Source organism: Monodelphis domestica, chromosome 2 (assembly GCF_027887165.1).
Source record: "Monodelphis domestica isolate mMonDom1 chromosome 2, mMonDom1.pri, whole genome shotgun sequence".
Classification (NCBI taxonomy): domain Eukaryota; kingdom Metazoa; phylum Chordata; class Mammalia; order Didelphimorphia; family Didelphidae; genus Monodelphis; species Monodelphis domestica.
The window spans coordinates 132265428-132284958 of record NC_077228.1 but is presented as its reverse complement, the minus strand read 5'-3'; the positions used below and the strand labels follow the sequence as shown (position 1 = coordinate 132284958).

The following is a 19531-nucleotide window of genomic DNA, read 5'->3' as shown; positions in this document are numbered from 1 at the left end:
AACAGTGCATTAGTATACCTATTTTTCCACATCTTTTCTAACACTTATCATTTTCCTTTTCTGTCATGTTAGCTAATCTGATAGATGTGACCTGGAATCCCAGAGCTGTTTTAATTTGCATTTCTCAATCAAGAATAATTTAGAGCATTTTTTCATGTGATTTTATATAGTTTTGATGTCTTCTGAAAACTGCCTGTTTATATCCTTTGACCATTTATCAATTGGGCAATGACCTTACTTTTTTATAAATTTGACTAAGTTTCTTATATATTCAAGAATGAGGCCTTCATCAAGGAAATTTGCTATAAATCCACCTCACCCCCAGTTTCTTACTTTCCTTCTAATTTTGGCTGCATTGATTTTGTTTCTGCAAATTCTCTTAAATTTCATGTAATTTAAATTATTTTATTTCCTATGATCCTTGCTATCCCTTGTTTGGTCATAAATTCTTCTCTTATCCATAGATCTGACAGATACATTTTTTTCATGCTCCCCTAATTTACTTTTGATAGCTTTCCTTTATATCTAAATCATTTTACCCATTTTGACCTCATTTTGGTATATGGTATGAGATGTTCGTCTATACCTAGTTTCTGCCAAACAGTTTTCCAATTTTCCCCAAAATTTTAGTCAGATGATGAATTCTTGTCCCCAAAACTCCTGTATTCATTTGTCTCCCAGTGGCAGCTGGTCAGCAGGTGCTGCTTGTAGTGATGAGGAAAATGGGCCCAGATTCCACAATAGTCTCTCCCCTCAGTAATGGCTATCAGTATATACCTGGGCTGGAAGTAGGTCCTGTGTTTTTAGAGGAACTGATATTTCCAGCCCTCTTGGGTTCAGGGTCCTAAGCTTTCTCAACTAGGGTCTAGGGGAGATAGTAGTCAAGGTGGGGAGTAGTGGCCCAATCCACCCATCAGGGCCTCTTTTCCATCTGGACAATGGCTGTGAAGGCTGGGCTAGGAGCAGGACTGGTGGTCTGTCACTCTTAGGGCTCTTGTCTACCTGTTAGTAACAACTGATTAGAAGTTCTTGCTTGTGGTGATGAAGGAGGTAGGCCCCTTCACCACAATGATTTCTCCCTTTTATATAGTTATGGGTTGAAAGCAGGTCTGGTGGCTTGAGGAGCATTACTATCCCCAAAGCTCTTGGGTTTAGGAGTCTGGGCAATGTCCACTGTGTTCTCAGGGGAGAAAGTGGCCAAGGGTTGGTGGTAGTTTGACCTGCCAAGTACATACTGCTTCTTCTCAGATCTTTTTGCTGCTTCATCTAGGAAAATAGAAAAATGGCCAACTAACACAAGTGGCCAGGCCAAATAGTGTTTGCAACATTCTATATCAGTAGTCTTCCAATTTCCTATCTAGAATCTACATAGAATCTAGAGACCAAATGTTAAAACATGCCATATGTTTTAACATTTGGTCTCTAGAACCAAGATTGATCATTAAAATTGCTCAGCATTTTTCTTTTAGTATTCTTTTAATTTACATCATTATAATCATTATTTTTATTGATCTCCTGTTTCTACTTTCTTGATGTTTGCATTAATTTAAATTACCCCAAGTTTTTCTGAGGATGATCATTTTTTGATTACATTCATTTATTGCAATTTGTCCAGCCATTTCCCAATGAATGAGAAACTACTTTGCTACCACTGCTTTGGTGCCCCCAGACATCCTGCTGTAACTATTTTGACATAGATGGTGCATTTATTTCTGTGCTTGGTCTTCTTGGAATATATGACCAGCAGGAGGACACTGCATTATGAAAAGCTTGGTGACTCCTCTTGCATAATTGCAAAGTTATTTTCCAGATTGGTCAAACCAGTTTAAGACCTGTCCAATAGTGTCTTAGTGTTGGCCCTGGTTTTGTCCCAAGACCTTTGGATGTGACTTATTCAGGATCCTCTGCCACCAGTCCCCTTCTTAAGAACAGAATTCTCAATACAATGAGGTTTTTTCAAATCCTAATGCCCATTGTCCTCTTATAATTCCATCTATTAGTCCAACACAGTTTCTGGAGTCTTTTATATTTTTTTTCCAAATTATTTCTCTTGTCCTGTGAAATAAAAGCCTGCCTCACATAATATCTCTAGCCAAAATGGCCTTTTTTTTTCTTCTGACAATGGAATTTAAGCCATATCTTGTTCAATTATTTTGCTTAACTAAAGGCCTAAACAAGTGGAAAGTACCTTCAAATCTGTCGTAGGTATTTATTAAACAGCTAATACATATAAAGACCCTATGCTAGGAACTGGAGGATATGAGTATTAAGTTGAAAATATCTTCTGGGCCATTCCTTCTTCCTTAGGGTAAGTTAATGCAAAAGAGGTGGGGACCATCCCAGGTTAGGAAACTCTGAGATAGCTAAGGGATCATTCAGTTTCTGGATTATCCAATGTCAGTGTTATTTTTTGTTTTGGATTTCTTATGGCTCTTTGGAACTTCCTTTAGAGTATGGACTACGAAATTCAGAGATATGGAATATTCTGCAGTTATTCATCTGAGAAAAGTTAGCCCAGTTGGTTAGAGCATGATGCTAGAGAGTCAGATTCCAGAAGTTCAATGCTGATCACTTAAGTATTAACTATATACCCAAAGGAGGTATGGACAATTGAACAAGAGTGGCTAAATTGGGGAAAAACTGTCATCCAAACCAGAAAAGCACATCCTCTGGACAGTGGGTCAATGGAATTGCTTTCATAAGTAAACATGATTGACAACTTTGTTACTCATCAGGGACTCCTGTATCCCACTGTGATGAGTGAAAAAATGAAATGACTAAGGAAACAAAGGTTTGATCTTCTGAGCCTCCCCCCCCTCCCCAGCCAACAAGCAGTTCCACTGGGTTTTACAAGTGTCATTGATCAATGACATTGACTTATTAAGCAATGCATGCCAATTGCCCAATAATAATAAATCTGAACCCTTCCTCAACTTAGGGATGGACTACGAATGCAGGGGATGGGGTGGGAAAATAGATTATTATACTTTAAAAGCAGTTAATCAAATAAGGCCATTTCATTAAAAGGAAACAATAAAACATTAAATAATTGGCTTTCTAATGGTATGAAAGAGTAGGAACTTTCAAGTTGGGAGGGGGAAAATGAACAAGCACAATTCCCTAAATTCAGAAAAAGAGGGGTCCTACACCCCTACACCCCCAAGTAGTTATAAACAATCAAAGAAATTTGGAAACAACTGATTGATCAGTATGGAGTAAGTTTTCATATAAAATGTAAAGTTATAAGAAAACTCCTTGCATCAGTCTTAGGATTTGCCTTAGTTTCTAGTCAATGCACTGTAGATTCTTTTAGTTAAGAGTCACTAGACAGCAAGTAGAGATAGTCCAGCCTCTCAGCTATGAAGGGCTACGTCCAAACAATGCAGTAAGGTTTTCTTCAAGTTTCCACAACTTCCAGGTTTTATCATAAGACAAAAGTTGGGCGAGACTCATAGTAATTACATAGAAACTAAACTGGCTCCAGAATTGAGTCACAAGATGGTGTCAGTGTGGTTCACTCAATTGCCTCAGTTCCCACTACTACTTGCTAGTCTAATCCCCTCAATTCCCTCACTTCCACAAAGTATTTCTTGGGGAGTCTAGATGTCAGTCCCAGAGTTGGAATTGGCTTTGAATTTTGCATGGGAGATTTTAAAATAAAACTCAGCAACTCTATGCTGAAGGAATGGCAGTGGATTTGCTGGATTTTGTTTGTATTGGGGTAGGTTTAAAAGCAGAGATTTTTGCTTTCAAGAAATCCAGGAGGAGTTCCTTATTTCCAAGAGGCTATTAAAGGAGAATATGTGTTTCAGCTCACAAAGGTCACCAAACTTTAAGCCTTTACTCTATAGCTGGAGTGAACTGGCAAAATGTTATTTTGAAATGCTAACTTGAACTTTTCATATTTCTTGTTTTACTGCTTGTTGGCCCAACACTAATCCAGTTAATTGTGTACTGACTGAAAAAAAAAACACAGTAATGAGCTCATGCCCAGTCACGATGGAATTTCATTTGTTTTATATTAGTTTCTAAAGACCTTATATTAATGAAGTCTTCAGATTAGTATTAATTCCGTTTTTTTATTTCAACAGAAGGCTCTTTGAGGACCAGGATTATGTCTTTTTTTTTTTTGAAAAAATTTATTTAATTATTTTAGAATATTTTTCCATGGTTACATGATTCATGTTCTTTCCTTCCCCCTTTTCCTCCTCCCCTCCCCAGCCAACAAGCAGTTCCACTGGATTTTACAAGTGTCATTGATCAAGATCTATTTCCATATTATTGATAATTGCACTACAGTGATCATTTAGAGTCTATATTCCCAGTCATATCCCCATCGACCCATGTGATCAAGCAGTTGTTTTTCTTCTGTTTCTACATCCACAGTTCTTTCTCTGGATGTGGATGGCGTTCTTTCTCCTGAGTCCAGGATTATTTGTTAATAATTACCTAATAAACATGTATTTATTGTATATATTTTCATATAGCAGTAGAGAAACATATTGGATAAAGGAACAGGTTCCGAGTCAGAAAACAACATTTCACATCCTGCCTCTGACACATGCCAACTATATTATCCTGAGGAAATCACTTAAATCCTCAGTGCTCCAGTCATCTCTCCAGGACTTGAAGTTGTAAAATAGTCATTGATTTGCATTGGTAGATAGGCTTTCCTACAATAGTGAAATCACAGGTCTAGATGAAAAATAAAATTAATATAAGAAATGTATTGGATGAATTCTGTTTACTCAGAATCCTGTATTCTGAGCATCAAACAATCAATCATTTATAAAGAATCTGCTGTAGGGGCAGCTAGGTGACTCAGTGAATTGAGAACCAGGCCTGGAAACAGGAAGTCTTGGATTCAAATGTGGCCTTAGACACTTCCTAGCTGTGTGATCCTGGGCAAGTCATTTAACTCCAGTTAAGATCTCTTTGGATCCAGAATGACAGTAATAGGCTGTATCCATCTGCCATCACACATTAAATAAAGAGAGAATGGAAAGTAAGAGAAATGTGATACAGTGAGGAAAGAACAATGGATCTGGACTGAGAACTTACCCCTCTTCTTCCTTGGAATGGATACTTGGTGGTGATTCTAAGGCAGAAGGTGAGGGTTTAAGGGGGAAAAAAGAGCCTACTTTTTTTTTGCATTTACCTTCATGGAGTTTGCATTCTATTGGAAACATGTACAAGTTGAGGCATTCTAAGAAGTAGAAATAAGGAAAAAGTGCATTTAAAGTATGGTTGGTGGGGATAGCCAATGCAACAACATGGATATGGAAGCATCCCTGTGATAGGATCATATTTCTCTAATTGCTTCTTATCTTTATGTTCAGTTTATAACATATATAGTAAAATTAATCTCATTACTCTCTGGTCCCACATAAGTTTTGATGTCAATCATACCTCAGATTTCTTTATTTATCATACTTAACCTTGAAAGAATGTAGTTATAGCATTTTTTGTATGTGTTGTCCAGTCATTTTTCTATTGTGTCTGACTCTTCATGCCCTTATTTGGGGTTTTCTTGGTAAAGATAGTGCAGTGGTTTGCCATTTCTATCTCCAACTCATTTTATAGATGAGGAAACTGAGGCAAATAGAGTTAAGTGACATAGCTAGTAAGTACCTGAGGTGAGATTTGAACTTACAAAGAAGAGTCTTCCTGACTCTAAGCCTGGTGCTCTACCCACTGTACCAACTAGCTGATGTGTCATTTAGGAAAGATTAGAAAGTTCTGCTATAGGATCTAAAGAATTCCCAAAGGGCTCCCCCCAAATTCCTTGAGGGCACTGATAAGATCATGGAATGTTCATGCCCTCCCCCATTGGGACCAGTCTGGAGGATGCTTATTAAAATGAAGTTATAAATTTAATGAGGGCAGCTAGATGGCACAGTGGATAGAGCACTGGGCTTGGACTAAGGAAATCTCATCTTCATGAGTTGAAATTCAGCCAAAGACACTTACTAGCTATATGACCCCAGACAAGTCACCTAACCCTGCTTGCCTCATCTATTTCCTTCATCTATAAAATGAGCTAGAGAAGGAAATGGCAAACTTGCAGTACATTTATTTACCTAGAAAATCCCAAATGGGGCCATGAAAGTCAGACACAACTGAAAAATGACCCAACAACAACAAAGAAATTCAGTGAGTTATTCCAAGATAAGTTTCACTCAATAAATGTTTTTATAAATACTAATACAGGCTCCAGTAAAAAAAAAAATAAATGCACTTGTCATATACCTAGGAATAGAACAGAAGAGTCCTGACCATTTATGAAAGTTTAAATCAACTAAGTTATAAGCTCATCATTTTACAGATGATCTAGGGCCCAAAATGAAGTGACTTGCTAGGTCTTCTCAGTTCAGATCTATTGTTCTTTCCTTACTGTTTCATATTTCTTTTACTTGCCATTCTCCCTTTCTTTAATGGGTGATGGTAGATGGATACAGCCTATTAATATCATTCTGGATCCAAAGCAATCTTAAAAATTAGACCTGACATTTCTGTGGTACTCAGAGGGGCAATAACGCATAAGTGGATAGAAAGCTAGCTTCAAGTATCCGGGAGACTTAGGTTCAAATCTGGTCTCTGACACTCACTGGTTGTGTGACCTGGGGCAAGTCACTTGATCTCTCTGCAAGAGGAGACACTGGACTTTTGGACTGGGAAATTTCCCCAAGATCCCGTCTAGTGGCTTTGAATTTTATATGGGAAAGATTATTCAGAATATTCCATGCCTTAAATTTTAAAGACCTTTTGTGAAGAGCAACGAGCAAACCATAATAAGAAAGAAAAAACACAGGCACCATCATGGCCCATCTGGAAGAGATATCATCAGAATAGCCAGAATTGTACCAGTAAGAGTGAAGAGATGGTTTGGAGATGGAGAAGACAGAGACAATTTAAGTAAGAACTGTAGGCTCAGTGAACTCTGCATGGCTAATCAAGTGTGAGCCAGGGGGAGAGACAGGGGCATAAGGTAACAAAATCATAGATTTAGAGCTGCCATGGACCTCTTCCTCTCCTCTTTAGGAAGGGGGAAATGGGCTTAATTTTTAAAGGGCTGGACTTGATTATTTAAGAGTGTGGCCTCTCTTCACAGGGAGGGAAATGTCTTTTTTGTTATCTTTTCATTTTCACCTCAGCTACCTGCTTCGGTCTGCCTCTGTTAGTGTGCGTGCGTGCATGTGTGTGTGTGTGCGTGTGCGTGTGCGTGTGTGTGTGTGTGTGTGTGTGTGTGTGTGTGTAGGCCCAAGAACTCTGGAAGTTTAAGCTTTTTCCTAAATGTTCCTTTCACATCTAAAACCTTCAAAATGTGATAAACCAGTGACCAACAAAATATTTTATTGATGCATAGATATTGAAAGTGATAGAATCCTTTTAGAGATGAAAGATGTGTTTGTTCAGTTAATCTCAATAAAGGAGGAGCTGAGCTGAGGAAAGGGTGCATGAATGTGTTTTACATGAATAAACACTGTAAAAGAACAAACCAAATATTCCCCTGGGCTCATTTACTTTCTGGATGAGTCAAACAGCACTGTGAGAAAAACCCATAGCTACTTAGCTTAAGATAGTTTTGATGGCTGACTCCTTGGGGACATTTAAAAAACAGACTAAGCTCAGAGAGGGCATGCACACACATACATATGTATGCATGTATTTATTTTTTATTATGCATATATTTTGTGTCTGTATGTATAGCCTAGCAGGATTAGTCTTCAGCAGGGCATGTGTTTGGCAAGGGGAGGTAACATAGAATACTAGAGCTTCCCTAAGTGGTTAGAAGTATAGAAAGTGCTAAAAACAGGAGTTTTACCCTTTTCTGCATCATGAACCACTTTGAAATTCTCAAGAAGCTTAGGGACCTCTTCTCAGAATAATATTATTAAATGCATTAAATAAAAAATAAATATACAAAAGAAACCAATTATATTGAAAAACAGTTATCAAAAATATTTTTATAAGTTCATAAACCTTAGGTTGAGACACTCTGACTTAAAGGTTCACAATGCTCTTTCTCAAACTCAGATCTTCTGACCCATCTCTCCCTCTTTCAAGGAGTGCTCTCCCTATGCGGCTCATCTCTATGATGCTGAAAACCCTCAGACACCCCTCCGGAATCTCCCAGGCCTTTGCTCCGATTACTGCTCAGCATTCCATTCCAATTGCCATTCTGCCATCTCTCTGCTGACTAATGAACACCATATCCAGGAGTCCCAGTTGAAGGATGGAGCTCACTTCTGTCACTACCTCAATCTCCCAGACCAGGATTACTGTTTTCCCAATGTGCTAAGGAATGACAATCTTAATCGCAATCTTGGAGTTGTGGTGGAGGATCGAAAGGGCTGTTTGCAGCTCTGTCTGACTGAGGTGGCCAATGGGCTGAGGAACCCAGTCTCCATGGTCCATGCTGGGGATGGTACCCATCGCCTCTTTGTTGCTGAACAGATCGGTGTGGTATGGGTCTATCTGCCAGATGGGAGCCGTTTAGAGGAACCTTTTCTGGACCTTAAGAGCTTGGTGTTGACAACCCCATGGATAGGTGATGAGAGAGGCTTCTTGGGCTTAGCTTTCCACCCCAAATTCCAACATAATCTCAAGTTCTATATTTATTACTCATGCCTGGGCAAGAAGAAGGCAGAGAAAATTCGTATCAGTGAGATGAAGGTTTCCCGCGCTGATAGTAATAAGGCTGATCTAAACTCAGAAAGGTAAGAAGTTTTACAGGTGGCAGAGACTTTTTTGATGACTTATAAGAACATCTTTAGTTGACTGGGTTCTGCGGTTCATCACATTTCCAGAGTGGCATTGCCAAGTAACGTGGATGCTCAGAATAGAGGCAAAATGTGTCCTCTCTATTCAAGTACTCTTATGGGGTTTCACTGTTTGAGTGGAACTTCAACTGGACTTACAAAAAGTATAGACAGTGTTGTGTCTATACTAGAAGAAAAAGAAGAAGCACATAGAAAGGAGGGCATTCCTCTCTCCCCCCTCCTTTTTAAACTCTTTTGGCCTCTTTCTCACTATCTAAAGAGATGTATTGGGAAATTCCAAAGACCATGGAGAAGAGACACAATAATTCAAATCCAGTTATTTTGAACTCCTTATTTACTAAATTTGAATAAGCCATTTAAAATTGTTTGATAAAGATGGGGACTTATAAAAACTATTTGGGTAAAATCCATACTAAAAATGTACGACACCTCTAAGAATCATGAGTACATTGTTTGGAATTCTAGATCCTCAAAGAATGAGGTGAAATCCTGGGAGACGGTGCCTTATCTACTTGTAATAAAATGATACTGGATCATATATGTAGGGGTGAGCTGGTAAATGTTTAACAACTAGCTATCCAAGAAAACAAATGCATGTAGGACATACTTTTAAATTTGATCCGCATTACTAACATCTTCAGTATTTTTTTTAAGTTTAGATAATCAGCCAAACAATAAATCAAGTCCTGATTTGTTTCTGAGATATAATTGGTTATGGGTGAAACATTTAACAACCACGCTCTCAGGATCCAATAAGTTTACATTGGCCATGGGAGCAGTTTCAGTGACTGAACTCACAAGGTATTGCCTGAGAAAGATTTGTCATTATGCAACCCTAGGTTTATAGCTAGAAGAAACCTTAGAGTTATCTAATATAACCTAGTCTCATTTTATAAAAAAGGAAGCTGAGGTCCAAAGAGCTAAAAAGTAAGTTGCCCAAAGCCTCATGAGCAGTAAGTGTTGACAGACCTGGTTTTCATAAATAAATCCCTCTGATTCCAAATCCAGTCTCTTTATGAGGCACCACCTTGTTACCTATGGACCATGGCTTTCCATTCATTTCTCTCATAGCCATTAGAGTAATTCTGATTATCTCTGGGAAGTCAGTCCCCTTTTCCCTTTAAATGGGGTGTTGGGGAGTCCTCCTTCCGCTAATTCACCTGAGGCAAGGTCCGGGTTAAAAATATTTGCCAGGGAATTAGAAGGATGCACTAGAGCTAGTGAATACCATTTGGAGGCCATTTGTTAAATTTTCAGGATGAGTATTCATATCTTGGAAATTTGTTGTAAATCTGGATTTAAAGTGATAAAGATAATGTTAATGATGCAGATTAAATTTAAAAGTATTTCTTGCATCTGTGTGTTTTTAAGTTGAACCAGTTGTTAAATATTTACCAGCATACTTTTACACATAACCAAAATAAATGAGGTACAGAATCCAAGATGGAGGTCACATTCATAGAAGTATTCTTCCTAGAGGTCTTGCTTGACTCAATAAATAAATAAACCCAATTTAGCACCCAGGCCATCAGTCTAGCACACTCCATAGGTGAATTCCTAGCTAATCAGGGAAAGAATTTTTTTTTTTTAACTACAGCCTACTTGTCCTGATTGTAACCTGAAAATAGGAAGCTGCTTGGGCCTGGGCAACCTGGGATATCTCAACTTTCATGAAAGACTAATTATTTCTCTGTTTGAGATTTTCAGTTTGTGTCCAGGCTATATACATGACTTATCCTTCTCTTCTAGGGTCATCCTGGAGTTAGAAGAGCCAGCCTCCAATCATAATGGGGGGCAACTCCTTTTTGGCCTTGATGGTGTCAGGGGTTGGGCTTCAATCTACTTACGCCTGGTACTTTCTTAGATGGGGACAGCAGCCAAAATGAGGCATGTTCTTAGAAGGTGGAGTCCAAAAGACTCTTTGAACCTGCCATAGGTATGAAGTCAAGGCATGCTGCTTAGCCACCCCTCACTGTGTGAGGTTATTCTGTAGAGCAGCCCCACTTAGCTCTTTTTTCAGGGTTCAAATTCTAGAATTTCAACAGGATGCCTCATTTGGTTAATTAAGCTTTTGAATTCCCATAGTACCTTTCACTACAGAATAAATTGTATTTCATCTATAATTTATATTTATATTTTAAATTTATATTTATATTATATTTATATTTTTTATATTAATTTATATATTTTAAGTATTTTATATACTTAAGCAAGTCAGTTTCCTTATTGCCAAGACTCATGATATTCTTGGCTTTCTTCAAGACTCAGCTTAAATTCTAGCTTCTGTAAGAGACCTTTCTCACCTTTTGCTTGAGGCCCCAAGTTGTTAGTGCCTTTTCCTCTAAGGTTACCTTCCATTTACACTGTATGTGTCTTGTAAATACCTAGAGATTTACAAGTCGTTTTCTCCATGAGACTGTCAGCTCTAATGGTATTTTTGCCTTTCCTTGTACCCTTGGTGCTTTGGTACAGTTCCTGGCATAAATAAGCCCTTGATATAAATACTTGTTGCCAGACTATTGACTTGGGAAGCTAGGTAATAGTCACCTTTCATCTTGAATACATTTGGAAGAATGGAACCCCCACTCTTTTTTTATATTCCTAATACCTCCCTGAGATTGAGCAGTAGCATCCCATTTCTCAGATGAAAAGACTGAGGTGCTTGGGGGCAGCTAGGTAGCTCAGTGGATTGAGAGCCAGGCCTAGAGATGGGAGGTCCTAGGTTCAAATCTGGTCTTAGCCACTTCCCAGCTGTGTGACCCTGGGCAAGTCACTTAACCCCCATTGCTTAGCCCTTACCACTCTTCTGCCTTGGAGTCAATACTGTGTATTGGCTCCAAGACAGAAGGTATGGGTTAAAAAAAAAAAGAAAAGACTGAGGTGCTTAGAAAGGAGGAGACTTGCCCAGGGTTACATAGTGAAATCAGGGGCAAACTTGTGTCTGAGTGAAATTCAACAGAGGTAGACTGAAGCATGTATTCTCCAAGCAAGATAACAGTTTCTTCAAGGGTCTGAACCTGATAATAAAAGAGTCTTGCCTCCTTTAAGACTCTAAGCAGAAGGACAGCTCCCCTTTTGTAGTTTTAGGAAAGTACAGAATAAAGAATAGGACTTTGCAGGTGGGGAGCAAGTTATGCTGTTTACAGGGTCATGGCAGCATCCTAAAGGTGAGGACAATATAACTGGTTACAGAGTTGAGGTTTGATTTTGGTTGAAAGTTGTTAATGAGGGGCTAGCACAGCCCCCTTGTTCTCTCTCGTGACTGAAAACAGTTCATTAGCAAAGTTAGAGCAGTGGACCAGACTTCTTTGGATAGCAAACCAGACATCCTTGGAGGATAACTTGGTGGTGTAAAGATACTAGACCAGACTCTCCGGTGCCCACCTGCATCCTCCAAGGACAGCAGAATTCCTTGAGGCAAGAATAGAACAGTGATTAGCAGGAAAACTGGATTTCTAAATTTACCTCATCACAGGTCGGCTGAATTTCTGCCCTAAGTTCAGAGTCAAAGAACTATGGCTTGGGCAGTTACAGGACAAAATAAATTAACTCTAAATAGGATCAATACAAAACGATACAGGGTCAGTTTGATCTTCTCACTTGGTAATAGAGTGAAATAGTTTCATTTTTGTCTTTGCCTCCTCATCCCAGGATTACAGTACCTTATACATGGTAGGTATTAATAAATGCTTAAGGAATGATTCCTTAAACTCTGACAACACAACCCTTGCTCCTTGCATGGCTTCAAAAGCTAGGCACCTGGTTAGAAAGAAGAATTAGTTAAAATGGGAAGTTATTAGATGAATGTTTCTTTCTTCCTCCTCCTCCCCTCAACTCCTAGGACTCTTCCCTGGTACTGTCTTGCCTTATTCCTTCCCCTCAGCAATAGCTTCCCCAGCAAGAGCCAAGATCTTGGCATACAGGGGTGTTTAGTGTTCCACCTCCTCAATTCTTGGTCTGTCCTGCTCTTCTCCCCTGAACAGGGTTTTATGCCCCTGAATCTAAAGCTTCTCCCCATCCTCTTTCCCAACTGTGCTACTCTCCTCAGGCTTATTCTGTGGCATTTGCCCCATCCCAGAATTTGCAGTTGCCCCTGTTATTTTATTCTCTCACTCATTGCTAACTCTTCGCCCTCCTCACACCCCCTTTCTCCTTTCATTTGTTTTCTTGGCTTTTTTTCAGGAGTTCTCTGCTGGGGAAAGTGTTGAGGATAGATGTGAACTGGAGAGGCTCAGATAACAAGCGTTATCGAATCCCACCAGATAACCCCTTTGTCGCTGAGCCAGGGGCTCATCCCGCAATCTATGCCTATGGAGTCAGGAACATGTGGCGCTGTGCGGTCGATCGGGGTGACCCCACCACCCAGAAGGGCCGAGGCCGGATATTCTGCGGTGATGTGGGTCAGAACAGGTTTGAAGAAGTAGACCTCATTGTGAAAGGAGGGAACTATGGCTGGAGAGCTAAGGAGGGCTTTGAGTGCTACGACATTAAACTCTGTCATAATGCCTCATTAGGTAAGTAAGACCACCTGAAATCTGGAGGGATAGGGGTGTGAGAGGCAGTAAGGTATAATGAAAGTCAGAGAGAGCCTTGGAGTCAGGAAGACCTGGATTCAAACTCTACCACTGAAACACATAACATACTGCTTATGTGTCCACACACTATGCTCTACTGATGAATTCAACATGTCCAGGAAAAGAGAGAGAGAGAGACAGACAGACAGACAGACAGAGACAGAGAGAGGAGGTGGGGGGAGAGAAAGAGAGGCAGGCAGACAGACAGAAGCAGGGACAGAGAGACAGAGATAGAAATAGAGACACAAATAGACAGAGGAGAGGCTGAGCAGAGAGAGACAGAGACAGAGGAGAAAGATCAAGAGACAGAGAGAGAGACAAAGACAGAGACAGAGAAATAGAGAGGAGAGAGACAGAGACCAAGACAGAGAGAGAGACAGAGAGAGAGACCTAGAGAGTCAGACAGAGACAGAGGGAGAAAGAGATGAGGGGAAAGGGAAAGGAAGAGGGGATGGGAGGGTCAGGGTGTAAAGCTTGAAATAAAAGCATCAGAGAATTCAACATTCTCTGCTTTTGTTTGCTTGTGGGTGCTGGAAAAAGAGGCCATAAATACTTCATTGGACTGAACAGAAAAACTAGCCCCTTGCCTGGATCCTTTCTTTTTCACCAAGTACCCAAAAGTAAATTTCATTTCACTGTATCAGTCTCATTTGTTAGTTACCTTGGCTCTTCCTCCTTTCTTGGGTGCTCATGGCACAGACTGTGACAAACTCTTGCTCTAAATGTGTACTTCTAATTCTTTGGTTGTTTTAGTTTTTTTTTTTTTTGTATTTTGAGGTTTTTTGTTAATTAAAAAAATTTTTTTTTTTGTATTTTGAGGTTTTTACAGGGCTACTGTTGTGACTCTGCAAGCTTTTCCTTAGAAGGATTTGCTAATCTCTCCAATACCTCTATGGCTACTTTCTGTATTGCATTAATTAAACAAAAACAGAAACAAAAACACTTGCAAAGCTGTTTTTTTCGCCCCTGCCATATATCAGTTTCTGCTACATCACCTGTGAATTCTTTTACCTGATTAAGAGTAGCTGTTTCTCTTTTTGTTTGACAGATGACATCCTGCCAATCTATGCTTATGACCATTTGGTGGGAAAGTCAGTTACTGGAGGATATGTTTATCGGGGCTGTGAATCTCCAAACCTAAATGGCCTCTACATCTTTGGGGACTTTATGAGTGGGTAAGGATGCTTATATTTTGTATCATCTTGGGCAAGTCTCTTAATCTCCCAGGGCCCCAGATTCTTTACCTATAAAATGGGGGCGATGGATCAAATTATCTCAAAGGTCCCATCTGACTTTTGCTTTATGATCCCATGATCCTCCATGTTTCTTATTTTAATTCCAGGAATCATTCTTTAGCTGGATAGTTTTATTTCATCTCTTCCCCATACTTTCCCTTTCTACATCTACCTCCCTTCTTTTCTTTCTTTAAGGATAATCTTGAAGGACTTTGACCTTGAATCTGGAGAACAATGGAATTTATCATCAGGATATTACAATAGGAAAGTTATTTTACCTCTAGACTCTAGTTTCTTTTCTAAATGAGAGAGTTGGACTAGATAATCTCTGAATTCCCATCTAACTCTGAATCTATTATCCTAAGATCATACCTAGCTCAGGTCTCTTAGCCTTTTGTATGTCTGTGTCATAGACCCCTTTGGGTGGATCCTTTCTCAGAATCTAAATAGATTCCTTTTAAAAAGGTGATGGATTCCAGGTGAAGAACCTCTTAACTAACTCATATATCTCTCTTTAAAACTCAGAAAACTGAGGCCCAGAGAAGGTAAGTGAGGAACACCAAAGCCAGAATCCAAGATCCTCCACTTAATATTTCTATCCAAGTGCCTGATCCAAAGCAAATGTTTAAAAAATGCTGATAGGTTGGCTCCAGGTCTATCAAGGAGCTTTTGACAGCATACTTGCAGTGAGGGACCAAGAACTTCCTTTGGGAGTCCTGCTGAAATTATACTAATAGCTTGGCATTTGTATGACATATTATATAACAGGCTTTATAATTATTATTTTGTAAATGGATACTGGTCACATGTTTCTATTGCATATTAATGTATACAAGATTTTAATTGTATGAATGAGCCACTAATGGGAGTCAAGAGGCCAATGATGATTCTTGAGCAGAGGTGTAATACGTTCAGACCTGCACATTAATATCAGTTTGGCAGCTGAATGGAGAATGAATTGATGAGGAGAGTGATGAGATGTAGGGAATAGTTACAATCTGGGCAAGATAAAGCAACAACTAACTTATCAGAGCCAGGGAGCTCAGGGGCAGAGTCCAAGGTTGGGACTTGACTCCTGTTCTTTCAGTAGCTTGTCCCCAAAAGTAGATCATTAAAGAACAGAGGTATGGGTGTGAGTAGAACTCTTTCTTCAGTCCTTGCTTTGAAGATAGCTCCCTAGGATAGATAGCTTCCATTAGGAAGCTTCCTAATTTCCACTAGAAAGCTGCCTAGCTCCCAGCTATTGATGAGCTCCAATAAAAATAGTTTTATAAATCATTTCTTATTTTTTTCTTATTTATTTTTAGAACCCCTTTGGCTTAGCTCTCATTTAGCTTCTTTTGTATTAAATTTTAATCTGAATCCAAAACTTTAAAGTTTAAATTTAGTAAAACTGAAATTACGAGTAAGATCTAAAAGAGAAAAGGTGCCAAAATGACCACAGATTCTAGAACTGAAAGTTGATGCCAGGACCTATCTGGTCCAGCTGGTACCTGAATGAGAATCCTCTGTGTAACACCCCCAGCTTGTGGTTATCTAACTTCTCTGCTTGAAAACTCTATCTGCTTGAAGGAAGGATCCCAGTACCTCCACCCATCTGCCAAAGCAATATTCTTCAAGTATAGATTTGCTATATTACTCCTTTGCTAAATAAACCAATACATTCTTTATTCACTCTAAGATTTATTTTAGTTTAATCTGGAAATTTTTATTTAATTAATTAATTTAGAATATTTTTCTATGGTTACAAGATTCTTGTTCTTTCTCCCCTTCCCACACCCCTTCCCATAACCGACACACAATTCCACTGGGTTTTACGTGTGCCATTGATGAAGACCCATTTCCATATTATTGATATTTGCACTAGAGTGATTGTTTAGAGTCTACATTCCCAATCATATCCCCATTGACCCATGTGATCAAGCAGTTGTTTTTCTTCTTGTTTCTACTCCCACAGTTCTTTCTCTGGATGTGGATAGTGTTCTTTCTTGTAAGTCCCTCAGAATTGTCCTGGATCATTGCATTGCTGCTAGTAGAGAAGTCCATTACATTCAATTGTACCATAGTGTATCAATCTCTGTGTATAATGTTCTCCTGGTTTGTAATAGATATATTTTGGGGGGTGTATATTTGATGTATACTAGATAACTAATGGATCAAATTTTGTCTACCCTCCTCCCATTTTCCTCCTTCTTCAGAAGCCTTTCAGCTTCCCCTCTCCCTTTTCTTTAGCCTCCTTCTAAGTCACTCAGGGCGAGTTATGATGCTTTAGAGGAAATACTCTTTTCTCTTCTTTAACTCAAGTAAGTGTTTATTGGGGAAAACAGGAAAAGTGGAGGATAAGGTAAGAGGTATGGGATTTCCCTATTATCTACAATGAGTATTGATTTGGAGGATATTGAGGGAAATGACAATCCAGTCACTATTGTGAAACAGAGTCAGTCAGAGAGATAGGAGGACAACTGTCTTTCTTCTTCTTCTTCTTCTTCTTCTTCTTCTTCTTCTTCTTCTTCTTCTTCTTCTTCTTCTTCTTCTTCTTTCTTCTTCTTCTTCTTCTTCTTCTTCTTCTTCTCTTCTTCTTCTTCTTCTTCTTCTTCTTCTTCTTCTTCTTCTTCTTCTTCTCCTTCTCTTCTCCTTCTCCTTCTCCTTCTCCTTCTCCTTCTCCTTCTTCTTCTTCTCCTTCTTCTTCTTCTTCTTCTTCTTCTTCTTCTTCTTCTCTTCTTCTTCTTCTTCTTCTTCTTCTTCTTCTTCTTCTTCTTCTTCTTCTTCTTCTTCTTCTTCTTCTTCTTCTTCTTCTTCTTCTTCTTCTTCTTCTTCTTCTTCTTCTTCTTCTTCTTCTTCTTCTTCTTCTTCTTCTTCTTCTTCTTCTTCTTCTTCTTCTTCTTCTTCTTCTTCTTCTCTCTTCTTCTCTTCTTCTCCTTCTTCTCTTCTTCTCCCTTCTTCTCCTTCTTCTCCTTCTCCTCCTTCTCCTCCTTCTCCTCCTCTCCTCCTCTCCTCCTCCTCCTCCTCCTCCTCCTCCTCCTCCTCCTCCTCCTCCTCCTCCTCCTCCTCCTCCTCCCCTCCTCTCCTCCTCCTCCTCCTCCTCCTCCTCCTCCTCCTCCTCCTCCTCCTCCTCCTCCTCCTCCTCCTCCTCCTCCTCCTCCTCCTCCCTCCCCCTCCTCCTCCTCCTCCCTCCTCCTCCTCCTCCTCCTCCTCCTCCTCCTCCTCTTCCTTCTCCTTCTTCTTCTTCTTCTTCTTCTTCTTCTTCTTCTTCTTCTTCTTCTTCTTCTTCTTCTTCTTCTTCTTCTTCTTCTTCTTCTTCTTCTTCTTCTTCTTCTTCTTCTTCTTCTTCTTCTTCTTCTTCTTCTTCTTCTTCTTCTTCTTCTTCTTCTTCTCTTCTTCTTCTTCTTCTTCTTCTTCTTCTTCTTCTTCTTCTTCTTCTTCTTCTTCTTCTTCTTCTTCTTCTTCTTCTTCTTCTTCTTCTTCTTCTTCTTCTTCTTCTTCTTCTTCTTCTTCTTCTTCTTCTTCTTCTTCTTCTTCTTCTTCTTCTTCTTCTTCTTCCTCCTCCTCCTCCTCCTCCTCCTCCTCCTCCTCCTCCTCCTCCTCCTCCTCCTCCTCCTCCTTCAAATCAGCCAGGTCATCTCCAACTTGATTAATTCAAGTCCCAGAGATACAATTAGCTTCTTCCTTCACCTCAGCCAGCCAGCAAAAGCCAAAAGCCTTCAGCTTCAGTCACCACCATCAGCCAAAAGCCTTCAGTCCAGTTCATCAGTTGACTTGGCTCCAACTGCTTTTCCCGGGAACATTCCAAATGGAATCTTCATTTGACTGACAGATGATTCTTCCTCAGCTTTCTGTCCCTTGCACGCCTTGTAAATTCTCTCCTCCACAGGTTCTGCTCCTTTCACTCTGCATCAGTTCCTGGAGGTCTTTCCAGTTCACATGAAATTCCTCCAGTTCATTATTTTTTTCAGCACAATAGTAGTCCATCACTAACATATACCACAATTTGTTCAGCCATTCCCCAATTGAAGGGCATCCCCTCATTTTCCAATTTTTTGCCATCACAAAGTAACTCTAAGATTTAATACAACTGATCATTCTCAATCTGCTTCCAATCTACCTTTCCTGACTATTTATTATATGTTATTATCCTTTATGCTTGCTTTTTTCTTAATAAACTGGACTTGATAACATTCTTTATATATGATACACTATTTCCTGTCTGTGTTTTTGCACAGGTTGTCACTCATGCCTGTCATGTACTTTCTCCTTCATCTCCCTTTCTTTGAATCCTGACCTTCCTGATGGCTCAACTCAAATACTACCTTCCGATCCTTCCAGTTGTTAGTTCCCCCTTGAAATTAACTTGTATACATTTTGGACATACTTATATATCTAGATGCCATCTCCCCCTTTAGAATGTAAACTCTTTGAGTTCAGAAACGGTATTTTTATTCATTCATTTATTTGTATTCCGCATGTCAAGTATAGTACCTGCCACATAGTAGATTATTAATAAATGTCTGTTGGTGGGTTGAAAGTTACAAAAAAAGACAGATTTCAGTTTGATATAAGAGAAAACTTCCTCACAAGTAGAGCTGTCCAAAATGGTTTTAGTTTGCTTCAAAAGATAGGTTCCTCCTCATTATATATTTTAGCATAGAAAATATCTTAGACTATTATAGAATGGATTCTCATTCATACTAGAGGATCTCTTTAGTCCCAAGATTTTGTGCTTTTCATACATCCTGCAGAGTGGAAATATGGATCCCTAAAATATAAGGTTTTGCTTTTTTCATCTAGTCGACTTATGGCTTTACAGGAAGATGAGAGAACAAATACATGGAAAAAACAAGACATTTGCATTGGAAACACTAAAGCCTGTGCCTTCCCAGGATTGATAAGCACCTACAGCAAGTTCATTATCTCCTTTGCTGAAGATGAAGCAGGTAACTCT

General features: G+C 39.3%; 1 protein-coding gene across 2 annotated transcripts in view; it reads left to right on the top strand.

The window, feature by feature from the left end:
- Positions 1-19531, top strand: part of HHIPL2 (HHIP like 2) — a 148858-nt gene that overhangs the window by 119421 nt on the left and 9906 nt on the right. Inside the window, exons 5-6 of one of the 2 annotated variants that reach the window (XM_001375968.5) lie at positions 14406-14532; positions 19378-19523. In XM_001375968.5, the coding sequence (XP_001376005.2) occupies positions 14406-14532; positions 19378-19523 (273 nt within the window). The remainder of the gene's footprint in view (positions 1-14405; positions 14533-19377; positions 19524-19531) is intronic. The other variant, XM_056815967.1, reaches the window with a different exon arrangement.